This window comes from Tarenaya hassleriana, unplaced genomic scaffold (assembly GCF_000463585.1).
Source record: "Tarenaya hassleriana unplaced genomic scaffold, ASM46358v1 Cleome7, whole genome shotgun sequence".
Lineage (NCBI taxonomy): Eukaryota > Viridiplantae > Streptophyta > Magnoliopsida > Brassicales > Cleomaceae > Tarenaya > Tarenaya hassleriana.
In genome coordinates this window covers 1,737,740-1,756,934 of record NW_010969548.1, presented here as the reverse complement: position 1 = coordinate 1,756,934, position 19,195 = coordinate 1,737,740, and the positions used below count along the sequence as shown (strand labels likewise).

Genomic DNA, 19,195 nt, shown 5'->3' with positions numbered 1-19,195 from the left:
CTCTTTCCAGTGTGATGAAGGCAGTCCAAATTCTCTAAATAGAAATCTACAAAGAAAAAGAGAATTGAATCAATTGACGGCACAAGATTAGTTATTATTTTCTTGAAGGACTTTATTTTTTTTATTTTTTTTTAACTTTCCGACGGTAATGTAGTAAAAGAATTGAAAAAATAGCATCCATTTGTCGTCCGTATATGGTAATAGTTATTATATTTGAATTTATGCGATATCCTTACGTTAATTTAAGGGGTAAAAAGGGACAAAAAGTAAAAGATACATATAATAAATCTCTCCCCTAAAATGACAGTCAAAACTATTAAATGAATCATTTTAAAAAGAAATTCACCCCTTTTGTCTCCCTTTGACAGCTTCTCCAAAACAATGTGAATCTATTAAATTTCAATTTACTATTTTTTAATTTTAAAAAAGAAGAAAAAAAAGACTCTTCACTTACAGCCATTTTCACGTCTGCATATCTTCCCTCTGTTATTATTTATATATATATATATAAGGAGAGAACTCGCAAAACCCAAAAGCCATATTCCTTCAAATTTGGAACCACAGAAACTAATATTCTCTCTCTCTCTCTCTCTCTCTCTCTCTCTCTCTCTCTCTCTCCCTGTGGAGCCATGGAAATGGAGGGTGGGAAGCAAAACGACGGCGTATTCGACGCGAGTGCGATGCCGCCGTTCAAGATAGGGGACATAAGGGCGGCGATTCCGAGGCATTGCTGGGAGAAGAACACGTGGCGGTCCCTGAGTTATGTCGTCAGAGACATCTGCTCCGTCGCGGCGTTGGCCGTCGCCGCCGTCTACGCCGACAGTTGGCTCTTTTGGCCTCTCTATTGGGTCGCTCAAGGGACCCTCTTCTGGGCAATCTTCGTCCTCGGCCATGACTGGTAATTAATTCTCTTTCTCTTCTCCTCCTGTAATCCTGTCGGCTTTCATATGTATAAACGTGTTTTTGTTTCAATGTCCGATACTGTGTCGGTGAAATATTAGGGTTAAGCCAAAAAAAAAAATTGTTCTTTTAACGTTTGTTTGTTTGTATTTGCCTCGATTTCTTGAATGCACGTTCGAGGGTGGTCTTTCGGTTTTTAAGGGTGTTGAATATTTTTGTAATATTATAGCGAATGGGATCCGTGATTTCTGGGCAGATATTTTTGGATCCATGCATCGTTTTTTTTTTCTGAATTAGAAAAGAAATTAATGTTTAGATTTATTGGATCTATGTGGAAGGGTGTCTTCGTGATTTCTTAATATGAAAACGGGGTCCAAGTGCACTGAATTTTTATTTTTGGGTTGTCAATTCTTAAATTTTCTATTTTTCAATTTGTTTTTCCTATTATAAGGTCATTATCAGTGTTGTTGTACAAGGAAAAAAATCATTCGCTATTGTTAAAAGTTTCCAAGGCTTGGCAAAAAAAGTAAAAAATATTTTATCTGTGTATTAAATAGGCCGGATAAATGTGAAATAGAATAGAAATTTGTATCTTGTATATTTAATGTTTGTATGTATATATATTATTATTATATATATATATATTAATATATAAAAAATAAATTAGGTGAATAAATAAGGGATTAATTGAAAATGGCAGTGGGCATGGGAGCTTCTCAGACATTCCCCTACTAAACAGTGTTGTTGGTCACATTCTTCATTCATTCATCCTGGTTCCTTACCATGGTTGGTACGTCTTCTCTCTCTTCCTCTCTCTTAAATTAAATTAATATATTTATTAATTCGCATTTTTCCAAAATAATCGGAATAAAATATGTGTTAACTGTGAAAATGGGTGACAGGAGAATCAGCCATCGCACCCACCACCAGAATCATGGCCACGTTGAAAACGACGAGTCCTGGGTTCCGGTATCCTTCTCTCTTCCTTTTCCATATATTTATATATATATATATTATATTTTTAACTATATAAATATGAAAATCTCAGTTACCGGAGAAGCTGTACAAGGAATTGCCCCACAGTACTCGGATGCTCAGATTCACCGTTCCATTCCCCATATTTGCCTACCCTTTGTATTTGGTAATTGTTCTGTTGATTTATTTTACCAACCCTTTATTTGATTTATAATTTATTTACCATCGGTTGAATAATTATTTGTGGATAACAATGAAATATATAATGGTGGCAGTGGTACCGTAGTCCCGGGAAAGAAGGATCGCATTTCAACCCCTACAGCAATATCTTTGCCCCAAACGAGAGAACGCTGGCGGCCACTTCTACTACATGTTGGTCCATTATGGTTGCCGTTCTCCTTTATCTCTCTTCCCTCGTCGGTCCAATCCCCGTCATCAAAGTCTACGGCGTTCCTTACATGGTATACGTATATGTGTGTGTATATTTATTCAATTTCCTATGTAATAATAATAATAATAACAGTAATGGTATATGGTATCGTATTATTTCAGATATTTGTTATGTGGTTGGACGCCGTGACGTATTTGCATCACCATGGGTATGACGAGAAGTTGCCTTGGTACCGGGGAAAGGTATAATGTATTACACAATGTGCCAGCATATTTTGTGTGTTATATTCTTTATAATTAATAAAAAAAATAAACTAATATAATTTCATGTCCAGGAGTGGAGTTACTTACGTGGAGGATTGACAACCGTTGATCGTGATTACGGCATCTTCAACAACATCCACCACGACATCGGAACCCATGTCGTGCACCATCTCTTCCCTCAGATCCCTCATTATCACTTGGTCGAAGCTGTAAGTGTGTTTATATATGCCACTAACACAATAATAACCTTGGTTTAATTAAAAATCGGTTTTCGGTTACAGACGAAAGCGGCTAAACCGGTGCTTGGGAAATACTATCGCGAGCCAAAGAAGTCGGGTCCGATCCCGGTTCACCTGGTCGAGAGTTTGGTTTCGAGCATCAAGAAGGATCACTACGTGAGCGATACCGGAGATATAGTCTTTTACGAGACCGATCCCGATCTCTATGTTTACGCTTCTGATGATAAAAAAATCAACTAAGTAAAAAAATAATGGAATAATGGCTTACGGGGTCGTCATTAGACAAGATCATAGAAATAAGGATTTTGTTAAATGTACTTTTATTACATTTCCATATCATCTTCTTTGAGAGACTGAAAGTTTTTGTTAATGCTTCTTCTTTTAGCTTTCTTTGCTTCGACTTTTGCTTCTTTTTAGTTTACGTGCAAATAACGCTGCAACTTCACCCAAAAAGCATGCCGTTTTTGTTTGTTCCCTTGGAGAAACGGGCAATACTCGCCGTTTAAGGGGGATTACAAACGGCATGAACTCTGCAAAAGATATTTTTTTTATAACTAAGCATACGCCGAAATCTCTCGTGACCAACAACCACCCATTTGATTTGGGCCTTGAATGGTGGGAGTTTTTAGAATCATTCAAGTTTTTACCAAATTACTTTTACTAAAAACTTGGAAAACCATTTTAGTGAAAAAATCAATGACTTTTTGTGAGTTTTCAAATATTATAAAATCCAAAAGCCAAAAACTAAAAATCAAAATCCAAAAACTAAAATAAAAAACCTAAAATAAAAGCCATTTCCATTTATGAATTATACGCTTCATCCCCACTTTGAGAGTAGAACTCGGGGCAGAACATACGCTTTGTGTCTGTGAACTACCCAAGTTAGGTAAATACCAAAGAAACTCACTTTGGGAATTTTGGTAAAGCTTAACCCCCAAAGATTAGGGAGAGATCAAATTGCCAAAATCACATCTAATTACAAAACCCACCCGATCACAGAACAACCGAGATTAACTGTAATAACCAGTTACGTACGTATATACATTGGCTATAATCAGAGCACGTCGACCTTTGCCGGAAAACCCATGCAGGCGACCAGTTTCACACCGGACCGGGGAGCGGAACCGTACTTGTGTCTAGCTTCCAAGAATCTTGGAGCAAGAACGGTTTGCAGCCATTGGTCAAGTTTTCCATCTTCACCTGACGACCAAGAAGCCACCAGGATCTGAACTATCACGTCGTCGTAACCAACGACGGTTTTTGTCTCTGAATTTGCCAGTTCCCTATGCGCAGTTAAAGCGTGTGGAGCGCACGCTCCAAGGAAATTCTTTAGTTTCTGGAACCCGAAATTTGCAAGTTCTGAAGCGCGTGGCGTGGGGGGATTCTTGAGAAGAATTATTTAATCTGAGCATTTAAAATCTAAAAGCCCACTCCCTCCAAAAGGCCCATTACGGAGCCCATACTGCGTGTCTCCCTTCTTGTTCTATTTATTAAAGATCCCATCTGCTCCACGCATTTTGTTTTTTTTTTCGCGATCACGGAGATGGTGAGAGCGAGCTCAGTTCTGCTATGGAGTCTCTTCCTTTTTGGAACCCTAGCACTTGTTCAGGTAACTTCTTCTTCTCTCTATTCTCTGACTCTGTTCGATTTTGTGTATTATTCCTACGGCAACGAATCTAGGGCAAAATGATCCCGATCTGTAACCCAAGTTTCAGTTCCTTTTGTTGGCGCTTTCCTCTTCTAGATCTGTCGTTGAAAAACGAGAATCCTGACATTTTTCGTGATTTTGTTCTGTCAAGTGTTGCTATTATGATCTCTTCGAATTTTTCGTTATTTGATTTTTGTCTCACATGAACATGCAGAGATAAGTTCCATTTTGCTGTTTTTTCCAAAAAAAAGGATCTATCAGGAAGTCTTGGTAGAATTTTCGATCCGAACAGATATTGAACCTTGGTTTTCCATTTGTCCACTCTACTTGCTTTTTGTGTGATAAGAAGCTTGTTACATGTCTCGAGATATGTTTTCTATGGGATCTTTTAGCTTGAGAACCATGAACATTGAACAGTTTTCTTCCTTGTATGATGCTCAATTGATTTTTTGATGAACACATCCACTTATATCAGGCAAAGGAAGATCCAAAGGTCACTCACAAGGTTTATTTCGATGTGGAGATTGATGGAAAACCTGCTGGTATGGCTCACTGCTCCGAGGCTCTCCTTTCTTCAAGCTTAAATACGTTGTATACACAGGGCTTACATTTCTGTTGACAGCAGCACTTTGTGCTCTCGTTCAGATCATACTCTCATTTCCTCATTGGTCCTGTCGAGATGTAGGGTTTCTTTTGTTCCAATGTTTACTTAGCTTCCGACATGTCACAGGTCGCATTGTTATGGGTCTCTTCGGGAAGACAGTCCCCAAAACCGCAGGTACCATGGCTGTTGATGTTTGTTATGATATTTATGTAAACCGAAGTTCAATCTCAACATTGTAACTGGTTTGAAATGTTTCCTCTTGCAGAAAACTTCCGAGCTTTGTGCACAGGTAACCCGCTGACTATGTTCTTTCTTTGTTACATAACCTGAACTGTAGTCCAAATCCAATTAATTAATGCTCTCAGTCGTGTACGAATTGTTGTGGAAGTACTAGAGAGTTTGGCAGGTCCAACGTGGAAGTGCTTGTTAGATATGGTTATGGGGCCTATAGTCTTGACTGGTTGTGGTGTAACTGCTACAGGGGAGAAAGGCGTTGGGAAGATTTGTGTATGATTCATTTTCAACAATTTTCTTTCGATGATGATGATGATGATGATGATGATGATGATGAAGAAGAAGAAGAAGAAGAAGAAGAAGAAGAAGAAGAGATATCATCAACTTACACAAGAACATAGATAGTAACAATATCACGGGTAAGAATGAACAATGAGGTATTGGAGAAGGAGTTAACAAACCCACACTTAAGGAGAAACCGACCAAGTTCATTGTACCACGCTCGGGGGGCTTACTTGAGGTCGTAAAGAGCTTTGTGGAGCTTGCATACGAAGGATGGTTGATCTTTGTCGATGAAACCTGACGGTTGAGTCATGTATACATCATCGTCAAGATGCCTTGAAGAAACGCATTATTGACATCAAGTTAGCAAAGAGCCTAAGTACACTAAGCTAGGGTTGGGCACAAATCAGATATCTGAGATTTTTGAGATATCTGTATCCATATCTAATCCGCACAATATTCGATTTTGAAGTTGATACAAAGAAAAAGAATAATCAGGTGTTTTGCCTTATTGTAATAAATCAGAATAAATTTCATTTTAAAGAAAAACACAATTATAATAGCAAGCCATTATAATTATAAAGAGCAGTTATGAAGATGAGATTTTTTGTTTAAAAGTTTACATATTTATATTAATTACAATATTTATAAATATAAAAGTCAATTCAAAATATCTTAGTTAATGAATATAAATATCTATAAATACAAAATAAAATCAAATCTAAGGTAATATCCTAATCTTCTAGAATACTATTATTGTATTCCCAAATACTATATCATCTTGATAAATAGACACCCTATACTACATCTATATATACTCACCATTCGCCACTATTTAGTTTCATAAAAAAAACATTGCACTCAAGAGAAAAAAAAAAAGATACAAAGAAAAAGAGACTAACGATATGGCGGCAACAAAGATGGTGAAGCTAGCAATCTTTATAGCATTTTTAATCACTGTTTCTCGTAAGTATCGATCTTATTTTATATTGCTCGTTTCTTTCACGCAAATTTCACATGCACGATCATATATATGAGGATATATATAGTTTTCTATATATATATATATACACGACCGTAATATAATGGTTGCTATATGTATATAAACGTTGCAGATATTTGCCAAGTGGCGGAGGCGAGATACAAAGTAATCAACTTCAGGTGCGAGAAAGCAGAGGATTGTGCAGCGAAGCTGAAAGATTTGTGTGGAAATTATGATTGTGTTGATAACAAATGCAGATGTGTGTCGGAATTTTTGGACCACAAAACAAACTCCGTCGACAGAAACGGTCCATAGGCTTCAGTTATATATTTGGCAAATTCTAAGCCTATGATCTCATATAATGTTATGTGTCGATTATAATAAAATGGTTATATATAGACCTCCATTCGAGATTTCGGTTATAGTTATATTCGGTATGAACTCTACGATACCGAATGCATATTGATAGAGTTTGGTTTATGAAAATGTGATTGAATGAATTTATGATGAGGATTACATCTCATATATATACATTGCATAAAAGACATAATGACATAAAACATGGAAGAAAACATGGAGGAGACATGAAAGAAAACATGTAAGAAATTAAGTATAATTAGTGGCATATTTTAGGAAAATAATTGTAATAGATAATAATAATATATCAATATACTAACATGTCCCCGCAAGATCGGTGTCGGATAGAAGACCGATCTTGGACCGAAGAAGCTCAAACCGTTGGCGTAGAAGAGATTTGGTGAGAGCATCGGCAAGTTGATCCGCAGATGAAACATGAGAGACGCGAAATTTCTGAGCTTGAACGAGACCTCGAATGTAATGATAATCAATGGTTACATGTTTCATCCGAGAATGAAAAACATGATTTGTCGATAGATATGTAGAACCAACATTGTCGCAATAAATAACTGGCATGTGAGAGAACGTGACACCGAGCTCAGAGAGGAAAGACATAAGCCATTGTACCTCGGACGCCGTCGAGGAAACTGATTTATACTCGACCTCAGTGGAAGATTTTGTAGCAAAGCGTTGTTTCTTGGACGACCATGATACAAGAGTGCGTCCGAGATAGATAATGTGAGCTCCCGTCGAAGAGAAATCATCACGATCACCTCTCCAGTCGGTATCCGAGAATGCATGTAGTGAGAGAGGAGAGGAACGTGAGATGAAAACTCTGAGGGATCGAGTGTCATTCAGATATCGGAGAATACGCTTGAGGGCTTGCAAATGATCCTAGCACGGGCGATGCATGTATTGAGATGGCTTGTTGACGGCAAATGCAATGTCGAGTGAAAAGAAGATATTGTAAACTACCCAAAATCTGACGGTACTCGGTAAGATCGGCGAGAGGAGACCCGGAGTTGAGTCGGAGGCTCAAGGTAGACGGGAGCAGGTTGGTACAGCCTTGGCATATGCCATAAAATGTTGTGCAAGAACGTCAGAAATGTACAGTCGTTGAGTGAGGAGAACACCAGTTGATATGCGGTTGACTTTGATGCCAAGAAAGTAGGATAATGAGCCGAGATCTTTGATAGAGAACCGACGAGCGAGTACATCAATGAAACTCTGCACATCCTTCGAGTGGCTACCCGTGATAATGATATCATCAACTTACACAAGAACATAGATAGTAACAATATCACGGGTAAGAATGAACAATGAGGTATTGGAGAAGGAGTTAACAAACCCACACTTAAGGAGAAACCGACCAAGTTCATTGTACCACGCTCGGGGGGCTTACTTGAGGTCGTAAAGAGCTTTGTGGAGCTTGCATACGAAGGATGGTTGATCTTTGTCGATGAAACCTGACGGTTGAGTCATGTATACATCATCGTCAAGATGCCTTGAAGAAACGCATTATTGACATCAAGTTAGCAAAGAGCCTAACCTTTGGAAACCGCAATGGTCAAGACAACACGGATTGTGGCGTGTTTGATGACAGAACTGAATGTGTCTGTGTAATCAATCCCAGACCGTTGGTGAAACCCCTTAGCCACAAGACGAGCTTTGTACCTGTCAATAGAGCCATCAGAGTGTCACTTAGTACGGAAAACCCACTTATAACCAACCATGTTATAAGACAGTCGAGACGGAACAAGAGTCCAAGTGTCATTGCGAATCAAGGCATTGAACTCCTCGACCATATAGCATCATGCCACTTTGGATCCTTAAGAGCTTGTGAAACACACGTAGGTTCTACGTCATGGTTTGGGTGAAGGACAGAGGTAAGACTAAGCTTGGGGTGAGGTTTAGAGACGTTTTTTTAGCGAGTAACCATTGGATGAGTGTTTTGTGGGGGAACAAGAGGTGATGGTGTGTCGGTGAGTATAGGAATGGGTGATCGTCAGTGAGCAATGTTTGGTGGTTCGGTAAGCATGGGATCGAGAGGGTCATGAGGCATCAAGTGCGGAGAAGGTTGAAGAGGTAACAAAGGCGGCAAAGAGCAGGTGAGAGGCATTGAGGAAGAGTTCCTTGCGGGTGATGGAACAACACGAGAGACCAGCTCAGGATGACAGTGTATAAGAATGATCATACTTGCATGGAACAAGGGAAGAGCGAGAGACAAACGGGAATGGAGAAGAGTCAACTGGAGAGTGAGAGGTTGAAAGAAGCCTAGAGTAAGGAAATTCCGACTCAACAAACTCAACATGACGAGAGACATATAAACGAGAAGTGGCAACATGCAAACAAAGGAAAACACTTTGGGTGAGAGAGTAACTCACAGAGACACAAGGGGCCGATCGAGGTTGTAGTCTATGACTAGAGTAAGGACGAAGCCACGTGTAGCAAAGACAACCAAAGGTACGTAGTTTAATATAGTTTGGAGATGACTCAAAGTCAAAAGGGGAACGACCGTGAAGGACCGGAGTGAGGAGACGATTGATCAAATAGACTGCCGTCGGAAAAACAAAGTTCCAAAGGTCCAAAGGGATGGATGCCCAAGATAAAAGTGTAAGTTCGGTTTCAACAACATGACGATGTTTACGTTCTGAAATACCATTATGCTCGGGTGTGTGGGGAGGAGAAGTAAGATGCAAAATACCATGACACGAAAGAAAATCTCTAAGTGCGATATATTTTCCACCGTTATCCGAATAAAGAGTGACAATTTTGGTGTTAACGCAATTTTCAACAAGAGATTTAAACTTTGGAAAAATAGTCAAAACATGATATTTGTGACGCATAGGGTAAATCCATATATATCGCGTAAAATGATCAACAAAGATAACGTAATACTTGAAACCGTCAAAAGAGGTGACGGGCGAAGTCCATACGTCCGAATATAAAAGTTCAAGAGGTCGAGATGAGGTAAGCATGGAAGTAGAAAAAGGACGTTTATGACTTTTAATATTAAGACAAGAATCACAAGACAATGGATGACTCGACAAAGAGGACAACGGAAGAGACAAACGTGAAATAATAGAGTTTAAAACGTCTTAAGATGGATGACCCAATCTAGAGTGCAACTCGGAGAGAGAGGTCTTGACACTCGAAAGAGCAAGAACCGAGGGCTTATTAGAGGACACGGACGAGGAATGGATAATCGGTCATTCATACGCACCGCTATTAAGGGGTTCGGTTAGTAGCGGTGCCCTCGTGTTGAGATCCTTCACTTGAAAGAAACGAGAAAAGAATTCACTGAAACATTGTTAGAATAACAAAGCTGATGAATGGAGATGAGGTTCTTATGCATGGTGGGAACATAAAGGATATTTTGAAGATTAAGACGACGAGAGTTAGAGGGAAGAGACGAGGAACCAGTGTGTGTTATGGCAAGTCCGGAGCCGTTGCCAATGGTATCTCTCTCTTCGATTTACTTTGGTGTTAAACGATGGGTTCCTTTATATTTGGGAAACATATCCATCGATGGTGCTATGGTTAATCTCGGTTTCCGTTTGGTAGATGAATCAGGCACAGAGATAAACATATTTTTCCTTTTTGCCTTGGTGTTATTCTAGAGTTGGATTGGAGGTTCCTAAAATTGAAGTCAGATTCGAAAACTTGAACATAGAAGCCGATGTTCAAATTGGTGCAAGAGCTTTACCAACTTTGGTCAACGTAGCTCGTGATTTTGTTGAGGTATGAGTTCTTTTCTGGCTCTTCTAAGAACCCTTCTTCTTCTTTTCTACGCTTAGTCTTTTAGCTTTTAACGGTGTTTGGATTGCTTCTAACATCTAATTCTGCACGTTCCTACTGCAGCATCAGCTCACTGGTTTGGGAATTTTCCGACCTAAGAAACACAAGCTAAAAATTTTGAAGAATATCGGTGGGGCAGTTAAACCCGGAAGGTAAACGAAGGCAATCTAGATAGGAAACTAAAACTTCACATGAGCCTAACGATCTACTCAATGTTCTTAAGTTCAGTATCTTATAGTTATATATGATGCTATAAGTTGCATAAAGGGAGAGTGGATGAACAAACTGTAACATACCATTCTGTTTCCAGGCTGGAGAAATTGTGATTCTGAAAAAAAATGTATATTTGATTTGCATAAGCACTTATGGTTAGGTCTTCTTTTTTGGAAACTTACAAATCTTTATACTTGGGACTAAGACGACGTTGATGTTGTTACAAATCTTTATCGGAAAACTGACTCGCATAACTTTGGTGAAGGATGACTTTGCTTTTGGGACCTCCGGGCTCTGGAAAATCCACACTGCTTTTGGCTCTTGCCGGGAAACTAGATAAAAGCCTCAAGGTTAGTAATCCGTGCAGCTGTATCCATCATGTCACATGCATCTTATGGTCAAGCGTCTCCTTTGGTTTGATACCAAGTTAATATTTGTCAAAATGGGTTACCCAAACCATTCAAAGCTAATCCATTTGGGTAATTCATAAGACCCTTTTAAACTAAATTAACCATTTAGACTAATTAATTCCTTAATACATAAAATCAATATGGTTATGCGTTAATAATATATTATAAAATATAATCCGAATAACCAAAATCTTATTACGTATCTAAATCATTTCATTTATATTGAAAATAAAACTTTACGTATCCTAATAACTTCATTTTATTTATCAAAACTTGTAAAATTAAAATTTGTCCCGCCATGAGATCGAACCCTAGGCTGGAGAGGAGGTATTCACATGGTTTCCCTCCGGCCCCGGAATTAGTCTGGACCTCCGCCCAACATACTCGGTTATCCAATAAAAAAAAAAATTTGTCTTTTCAATCTTTGTCCTTTGCATTGAAAAATTTTGAAACCTAGGGCAAATCAAAACTCATTACATTATGTATCATCACTAATTAACATCATCTTAATAAATTCCTCGTAAATAATGTGACCATCTTCATGCATATCAGCCTCTCAGACCATTTGTTCCACTTTAGTTTCGGCAACGTTCATGATGTATCAATAATTTAATTCGATTTCATTAAATGTATTGGGCAATTAACATCATCTTAAGTATATAAGACAATTAACAATTAACACCGTCTTATCAAATTCCTCGTAACTAATGTGAAAAATAGAAAAAAAGAAAAAGTAACTGATGTACAAATGGGAAAAAGCCAATGTATAATTGTATATGTACCCAAAAAAAAAGTCAAAACTTCCAAATTGAAGGCATTATTAGCAGAAATTCATAATGTTCGAAATATAATTTCTCAACTTGGACATATTAACAGAACACCATACCCTAAAAGTCGTTTAACCTATTGAATAAAAAAAAAATCCAAATGAGCCCAAACTTATTTATTATTGGGTTTAATAAGGTTACAGTTGACCCCATTTGTTTTGCCCTCTTAGTGTAAAGTTGTATGTTAATCTACAGAAAACGGGTGCCATAACCTACAATGGAGAGAAGCTTGAGGACTTCCATGTGAAAAGGACATCCGCATACATTAGCCAAACAGATGATCACATTGCAGAACTCACTGTCCGTGAAACACTAGATTTTGCCGCAAGATGTCAAGGCGCAAGTGAAGGATTTGCAGGTTTTTTCTTCTTCTTTAAAGATTATAAGCTCTAGTTTTTTTTTTGTTGGTATTGCTTCCAGAAAACAGGATTCCCATAATAGCGTAGTATACCATCCTCACCCTAGGCTAACTTCATCTTCTTCTTTGTCCTACTAGGTTACATGAAAGATGTCATCAGCTTAGAGAGAGAGAGATATATACGCCCGTGTCCGAAAATTGATGCTTTTATGAAGGTTAGTATTAAAAATATCTAAATAGTTTCAATATGAAAAAAAGTCATTTTGCAAGCTACAAAAACATTGCAAAAGCCCTATTCATGTCATAATATTTGTATTTGTACGCAATAAAAGTGTTTTACAGGAGTTATAGATTGAAAAAAAAATATTGTAAAGCGTTGCAAAATACGCCAACATAGAGTTAAAGATTTGCAACGCAATTTTCAACGTATAAATCGTTGGATATATGTAAAACGTCAATGTCTTATGTTTTTTTTAAACGTAATTGCGCTGCAAAATTTATTTAAAAAATAAAAAATAAATTTAAAATATATATATATATTTGAAAATATTAATATAATTACCACAAGTATTAATAGAAGTCAAAATATCTATTATCGTTTACATTTAACAAAAACATTGTCATTGCTAGCGGTAGCATTGAGATCGACATTTATATCCGGTTAGGGCTGGTGCGATTAAAATTTCTAGCATCCTCTTGAAATCCGCAGGCTGCATCTGTTGGTGGTAAAAAGAAGAACATTTCCACAGATTATATGCTAAAAATGCTCGGTCTAGATGCATGTTCTGATACAATAGTTGGAGATGAAATGACGAGAGGTGTTTCAGGAGGCCAGAAGAAGAGAGTAACAACAGGTGTCTTTCTATCTTTTTCTTGTATTGTATATGAAACTGTTTTCTTATAGACGGATATTTTCGATGATTGAAATTCAGTTTGTTTGTGCTTCCATAAATCATGGTTCTTGAGCTTTGGTTAATGTTATAAATCTCTGATGAAAACTTGCAATGACACCATTTTGCTGAAGGAAGCCGTTAACTTTATGTAGGAGAGATGACTGTCGGGCCAAGAAAAACACTATTCATGGACGAAATCTCCAATGGTCTTGATAGTTCCACAACTTATCAGATCGTGAGATGTGTTAGAAACTTCGTCCATCTAATGGATGCAACTGTGCTAATGGCTCTTCTTCAACCCGCCCCAGAGACATTTGACCTGTTTGACGATTTGATTCTTCTATCAGAAGGTTATATAGTGTATCAAGGCCCTCGAGAAGAAGTGACAGACTTCTTTGAGTCCCTAGGATTCCGTCTGCCTCCCCGGAAAGGTGTCGCAGATTTCCTCCAAGAGGTATGTTTTCTTAACGCTTCTTCCATTTTTCGCATTATCTTTTGAAACATAGGCCTAATTTCTATCGTTTGCAGGTGACTTCAAGAAAGGATCAAGCACAATACTGGGCGGATTCCTCATCATCTTATAAGTTCATTCCTGTTTCGGAAATGGCCAAAGCATTTCGAAGCTCTAAATACTGGAAAGACAGAGAATCCAACAACATGACCACTCAGTTCGATAAATCTTCAGCTGATCCCTCAGATTTGTGCAGGACAGAATTTGCTATATCAAAATGGGATAGCTTTGAAGCTTGCTTTGGTAGAGAAATATTGCTGATCAGGAGGAACAGGTTTCTCTACATTTTTAAGACCTGCCAGGTATATCCTGCTTAAGACTCTGAATCTGTCCCCATAGGTCTAGAATTCTATCTATAATGATAATATATGGGGAACCAACAGGTCCAAAATTATATGATGTAATTAAATGGAAAGACCCTTTGCATAGACATTGCAGATATCCGAAGCAAAATCCCCTAGATCAAAATTAGAAAGGAATTTTATTCCAGCTTTACGTCTCGCGCAAACCTTACTTATACTTGCACGATCTGTACCAACATTCAAGGTGGCGTTCATGGGATTTGTCACGTCCACGGTATTCTTGAGAACGAGACTACACCCGACAGATGAAATATATGGGAACATGTACTTGTCTTGTCTCTTCTTTGGGCTGATGCACATGATGTTCAATGGTTTTTATGAGCTGCCTCTCATGATATATCGTCTCCCGGTGTTCTACAAGCAAAGAGACAATTCATTTCATCCTGCATGGGCATGGTCCCTTGCCAGTTGGATTTTACGTGTGCCTTATTCATTTATTGAAGCTGTTGTTTGGTCTGCTGTGGTATACTACACTGTGGGGCTTGCACCTTCCCCTGGCAGGTATTTCCTAGAATTACCCTCCTTCTTGTACTTTCGATAGAGATCTAGGAACTGTTTTGCTCGATTCTGTAGACCAAATCTCAATGCCTATGATTTTTGTTCTTTGGTTCTCGGTTTTAAACCATTATCTTGTTAAACAAACTTGTGTTTATGGCCACTAAGTTCACTTTGGCTCGTGTCCTTTACATATCTTTTCTTCAGATTTTTCCGGTATACGCTGGTACTCTTCTCGGTGCATCAAATGGCCGTGGGTCTCTTTCGTATGATGGCTTCTCTGGCGAGAGATATGGTCATTGGCAATTCACTCGTGTCTACAGCGATAATGATAGTGCTCGTACTTGGTGGATTTGTCATTCCAAGGGGTTTGTCATTCTCCGCATTTTCTTCGTTTGGGAGAATGTGAATTTGTTGATTCCATTTCCTTCTGAATGTCTATCACTCTACACACGCAGGTGACATTAAGCCCTGGTGGTCTTGGGGTTATTGGGTTTCGCCATTATCCTATGGCCAACGCGCCATTACTGTCAACGAATTCACTGCTACAAGGTGGATGAAGGTGCGCTCAATACTTCCTTTTATCGATCTCATGCAAAATGTATTCAAAAAAAATTGGGAGGTAGACTATGTTAACACAGATACTAATACTTGATCTTTGCACAGCAATCTAGTATATCGGATAATGCAATAGGATTCAACATTCTTCAATCACGTAGTTTTCCCACCAACGGCAACTGGTATTGGATTGGAGTCGGAGTACTCATTGGTTACTCATTGCTCTTCAACAACATAGTCACCCTCGCCCTCACATACCTCAATCGTAAGTGTTGGCGATTAGTTAGTGTAGAGAAGGAGAGCCTTTCAAGTTCCAATTTGTTCTGTGCTTCTGATATTAAAAAACTTTCACATTGGGGTCTTATTCATATTAGCTATTTAGGTTGATTCCTCTGTTTCTTTTTCTTTTGTCCCTGCAGCTATCAGAAGAGCTCAGGCAACGGTTCTAGAAGATGCCCATGAAGAGAAGCAGGCTGCTTCAGGATCAGTTCCAGCTACTGGTCAGGAAACTGTTGGAAACAAAGGAATGATTCTTCCATTTCAACCACTGACAATGACTTTCCACAATGTCAACTACTATGTTGATATGCCACAGGTTAAAACACTTCTCTCTCTCTTTCTTTTCCGTAGTCTCTTGATTTTGTGTATCCATATGGTTATGTGGAAAACGTGAAATCTCGTGTACATTTCAGGAAATGCGTTCGCAAGGCGTGCCAGAAACAAAATTAAAGCTCTTATCAAGTGTGAGCGGAGTGTTCTCACCAGGTGTCCTTACAGCTTTAGTTGGGCCAAGTGGGGCAGGCAAGACCACTTTGATGGACGTCCTCGCCGGTCGCAAAACGGGTGGATACGTCGAAGGAGATATCAAGATTTCGGGTTACCCTAAAGAACAACGGACGTTTGCGAGAATTTCCGGATATGTTGAGCAGAACGATATCCACTCTCCTCAAGTGACTGTTGAAGAGTCTCTCTGGTTTTCCGCCAGTCTTCGTCTTCCAAAGGAGATCAGTAAAGAACAAAAACGCGTAAGTAACCGATTGTCAAAAGGATACAGATTCAATGTAAAGCTTATGCATGCTATAATTCCCCTCCCTTGACAGCTATATTATCGTTACGTTGGTATTTTCCAGGAATTCGTTGAAGAAGTGATGAGATTGGTAGAGCTTGATACTCTGAGGGATGCCCTAGTCGGTTTACCAGGTGTAACTGGCCTGTCGACAGAACAAAGGAAACGTTTAACGATAGCGGTGGAGCTAGTGGCGAATCCGTCAATAATATTCATGGATGAACCGACGTCTGGACTTGATGCGAGGGCAGCTGCCATTGTGATGAGAACTGTCCGAAACACTGTTGACACTGGAAGAACAGTGGTTTGCACCATTCACCAACCCAGCATTGACATTTTCGAGGCATTTGATGAGGTCCAATAAAGTTCCATTAAGATTGCTAACGCAGATTACATATTCCAGACTCTGAACTAACAATTTTCCGCTGATCTTGAAAACAGCTGCTTCTAATGAAACGAGGTGGACAGGTTATATATGGAGGAAAACTAGGTGAACGCTCACAGATTCTGATAGACTACTTTCAGGTAAGATAATATCACTTTTACTTCCCTGGCCCTCCTTTTGCCTTCCTCTGCTTGGAGGAAAACACTGCCTACGATCATGAATTTTCCTACACTGCCCATGATCTTAACTAAGCTCTAGTGTTAGAACTTTTAAGCAATCACAAGTATGAGTTTCTGTTTCCTTTCAAAGGCTAAGTGGTTTGTCCTCCTCCTCCTCCACGACAGGGGATTAATGGAGTTCCTCCAATCTCAAGCGGATACAATCCAGCAACTTGGATGCTCGAAGTCTCAACAATTAACATGGAGGAGAAAATTGGGGTTGACTTTGCAGATTTATACAGGAAATCTGATCAATTCAGGTACTGGCAGATACTGTCTTTTAGTTCCACATTTTGTTTGCTCTCTTTTTTACATATGGGTCAGTCAGATCGCTCCACATTTGTGCGAGTAAGCTTCATCTACCGTAAATTCTCAACTAACTGTAATAAGTAGCATTGCACTTAAAATATGTGGTTATTGTGAAACAGGCAAGTGGAGGAAAACATCAAGCGTTTCACCGTTCCACCAGAAGGATCGGAGCCATTAATGTTCTCTACAACATACTCACAAAACCAGTTCTCTCAGTTTCTATTATGCCTATGGAAACAGAACCGCGTATACTGGAGGAGTCCTGAATACAACCTTGTGAGGTTAGTCTTCACCACGGCCGGTGCCTTGATACTTGGCACCGTCTTCTGGAATGTTGGCTCTCAAAGGTGAATAAAATTTCCCCTTTTGACATCAATTCTCTTGTCACAAGAAAGAAAGGTTGAAGCTTTTGTTTCACAACATCTTTCACATTGTATGAACATCTTCTTTTGTAGGAGCTCCTCACAGGGTTTGATCACTATAATGGGAGCCCTTTACTCGGCTTGCCTGTTTCTTGGAGTTAGCAATGCTTCATCGGTGCAACCCATCGTTTCGATAGAAAGAACCGTGTTCTACCGAGAAAAAGCAGCGGGAATGTACGCTCCAATTCCGTACGCGGCAGCTCAGGTGATTAAATCTCACCCCATAGTAGTAAACGTCATACACAATCATTCAAGAGAATGTAAACGGAATTCTGTGTGAAACCTTTTTGTGGACAGGGGCTGGTAGAAATACCATACATTATCACCCAGACGATTATATACGGAGTCATCACATACTTCACCATTGGATTTGAATCAACGGCCCGTAAGTTACCTACCAAACAATGTTCTTTTACTCGTTTTAGATACCCATATAAATTATATTGGCTTTGAGAGAGAAGCTGATATGTGAAAATATCTTTTTTTTTTGTTGTTGTTGAAATTTGAACAGAAAAGTTTTTGCTCTACTTGGTGTTCATGTTCCTGACTTTCACCTTCTTCACCTTCTTTGGAATGATGGTCGTTGGATTCACCCGAACTCTGCACTTGGCTGCTGTAATTTCTTCCGCCTTTTACTCTCTCTGTGAGCTCCTCTCTGGCTTTCTCGTCCCAAAACCCGTAAGTTCTCTTTCTGTGTTTTTATCAATTTTATCTTTATATATACTCACTCTTTTGAGGGCATAATGAATTCATATAAAAAAAACCTTTTTTTTGTTGGTTCTGACAGTTCATTCCGAAATGGTGGGTATGGTTCTACTACATAAACCCAGTGTCATGGACCCTGAGAGGAATCATTCTCTCACAGCTTGGAGACGTGGAAACGATCATCGACGAGCCAACCTTCCATGGGACCGTGAAGGAATACATTGAAAGAAATCTGGGATATGAAGACGGCACAATGGGTATCTCAGCCGTTGTTCTCCTCGCCTTCTGCGCCCTCTTCTTCTCTGCTTTTGCTCTCTCCGTCAAGTTCCTCAACTTCCAGCGAAGATAATAACAAAAACCGATGAGAGACAACAATATTTCCCAGGGATGAGCCCTTCACATTGGTCAGGGCGTCGGCTTTACACTCCAAAAAACCCTTTGTGCTGAGTTTTGTGGGACTCTATATATGTATGTTGAGTTGGTGAGATGTGTTTTCTTTCGCTTTAATGATCCCACAAATTTTCTATTTTATACATTTTCTTGAGATGTTTATCCATTGGTTGACCTCTCTATAAAAGAAATCGGCTTTTTAATTTCCATTGGGCAAAGTTGCCTATTGTTTATGACTTCTTTTCCCTTTCCACAATTGACGGATTCAACACACAAATCACACTTAAAAACGCGCGTGCTCTTCACGCACTCTATTCAGATGTTTATGTCCGAGGTTCTTTTCTTTTCGGCGGAGAGATATTTATTTTTCCCCGGCCCACAGAAACGAGAGGTAGAAAAG

At 39.0% G+C, this 19,195-nt stretch overlaps 2 protein-coding genes and 2 long non-coding RNA genes across 4 annotated transcripts; all 4 read left to right on the top strand.

Annotated features, from left to right (window-relative positions):
- Positions 1 to 439: 439 nt before the first annotated feature.
- LOC104800741 (acyl-lipid omega-3 desaturase (cytochrome b5), endoplasmic reticulum) lies at positions 440 to 3,138 on the top strand. The gene is made up of 8 exons (XM_010523648.2): positions 440 to 898; positions 1,601 to 1,690; positions 1,803 to 1,869; positions 1,949 to 2,041; positions 2,151 to 2,336; positions 2,428 to 2,508; positions 2,601 to 2,738; positions 2,811 to 3,138. The coding sequence occupies exons 1-8, from the start codon at positions 630 to 632 to the stop codon at positions 3,006 to 3,008; spliced, it is 1,122 nt and encodes a 373-aa protein (XP_010521950.1). The 5' UTR covers positions 440 to 629; the 3' UTR covers positions 3,009 to 3,138.
- Positions 3,139 to 4,269: 1,131 nt separating this feature from the next.
- On the top strand, positions 4,270 to 5,523 carry LOC104800740. The gene is made up of 5 exons (XR_769801.1): positions 4,270 to 4,377; positions 4,892 to 4,958; positions 5,147 to 5,194; positions 5,286 to 5,309; positions 5,502 to 5,523. It is a non-coding gene; the product is annotated as an uncharacterized LOC104800740 (long non-coding RNA).
- Positions 5,524 to 6,314: 791 nt separating this feature from the next.
- Positions 6,315 to 6,931, top strand: LOC104800738. Its single transcript, XR_769800.2, has 2 exons — positions 6,315 to 6,502; positions 6,652 to 6,931. It is a non-coding gene; the product is annotated as an uncharacterized LOC104800738 (long non-coding RNA).
- A 3,861-nt stretch (positions 6,932 to 10,792) lies between these two features.
- On the top strand, positions 10,793 to 19,004 carry LOC104801533 (ABC transporter G family member 31-like). The gene is made up of 21 exons (XM_019201029.1): positions 10,793 to 10,825; positions 11,152 to 11,236; positions 12,319 to 12,481; positions 12,620 to 12,696; positions 13,191 to 13,335; positions 13,527 to 13,828; positions 13,903 to 14,187; positions 14,432 to 14,748; positions 14,950 to 15,110; positions 15,201 to 15,304; positions 15,409 to 15,565; positions 15,720 to 15,895; positions 15,993 to 16,325; positions 16,431 to 16,721; positions 16,808 to 16,891; positions 17,096 to 17,229; positions 17,398 to 17,625; positions 17,734 to 17,905; positions 17,998 to 18,085; positions 18,212 to 18,378; positions 18,488 to 19,004. The coding sequence occupies exons 2-21, from the start codon at positions 11,153 to 11,155 to the stop codon at positions 18,752 to 18,754; spliced, it is 3,735 nt and encodes a 1,244-aa protein (XP_019056574.1). The 5' UTR covers positions 10,793 to 10,825; position 11,152; the 3' UTR covers positions 18,755 to 19,004.
- The last annotated feature ends 191 nt before the right edge of the window (positions 19,005 to 19,195 follow it).

Bases quoted from the DNA above. Each gene is read 5' to 3' on its own strand.
- LOC104800741 (XM_010523648.2), top strand. From the start codon at position 630: ATGGAAATGGAGGGTGGGAAGCAAAACGACGGCGTATTCGACGCGAGT. The intron at 1,691-1,802 runs GTACGTCTTCTC...AATGGGTGACAG, and splicing joins CTGGTTCCTTACCATGGTTG to GAGAATCAGCCATCGCACCC. The intron at 2,739-2,810 runs GTAAGTGTGTTT...TTTCGGTTACAG, and splicing joins ATTATCACTTGGTCGAAGCT to ACGAAAGCGGCTAAACCGGT.
- LOC104801533 (XM_019201029.1), top strand. From the start codon at position 11,153: ATGACTTTGCTTTTGGGACCTCCGGGCTCTGGAAAATCCACACTGCTT. The intron at 15,305-15,408 runs GTGCGCTCAATA...ATCTTTGCACAG, and splicing joins CTGCTACAAGGTGGATGAAG to CAATCTAGTATATCGGATAA. The intron at 16,326-16,430 runs GTAAGTAACCGA...GGTATTTTCCAG, and splicing joins TCAGTAAAGAACAAAAACGC to GAATTCGTTGAAGAAGTGAT.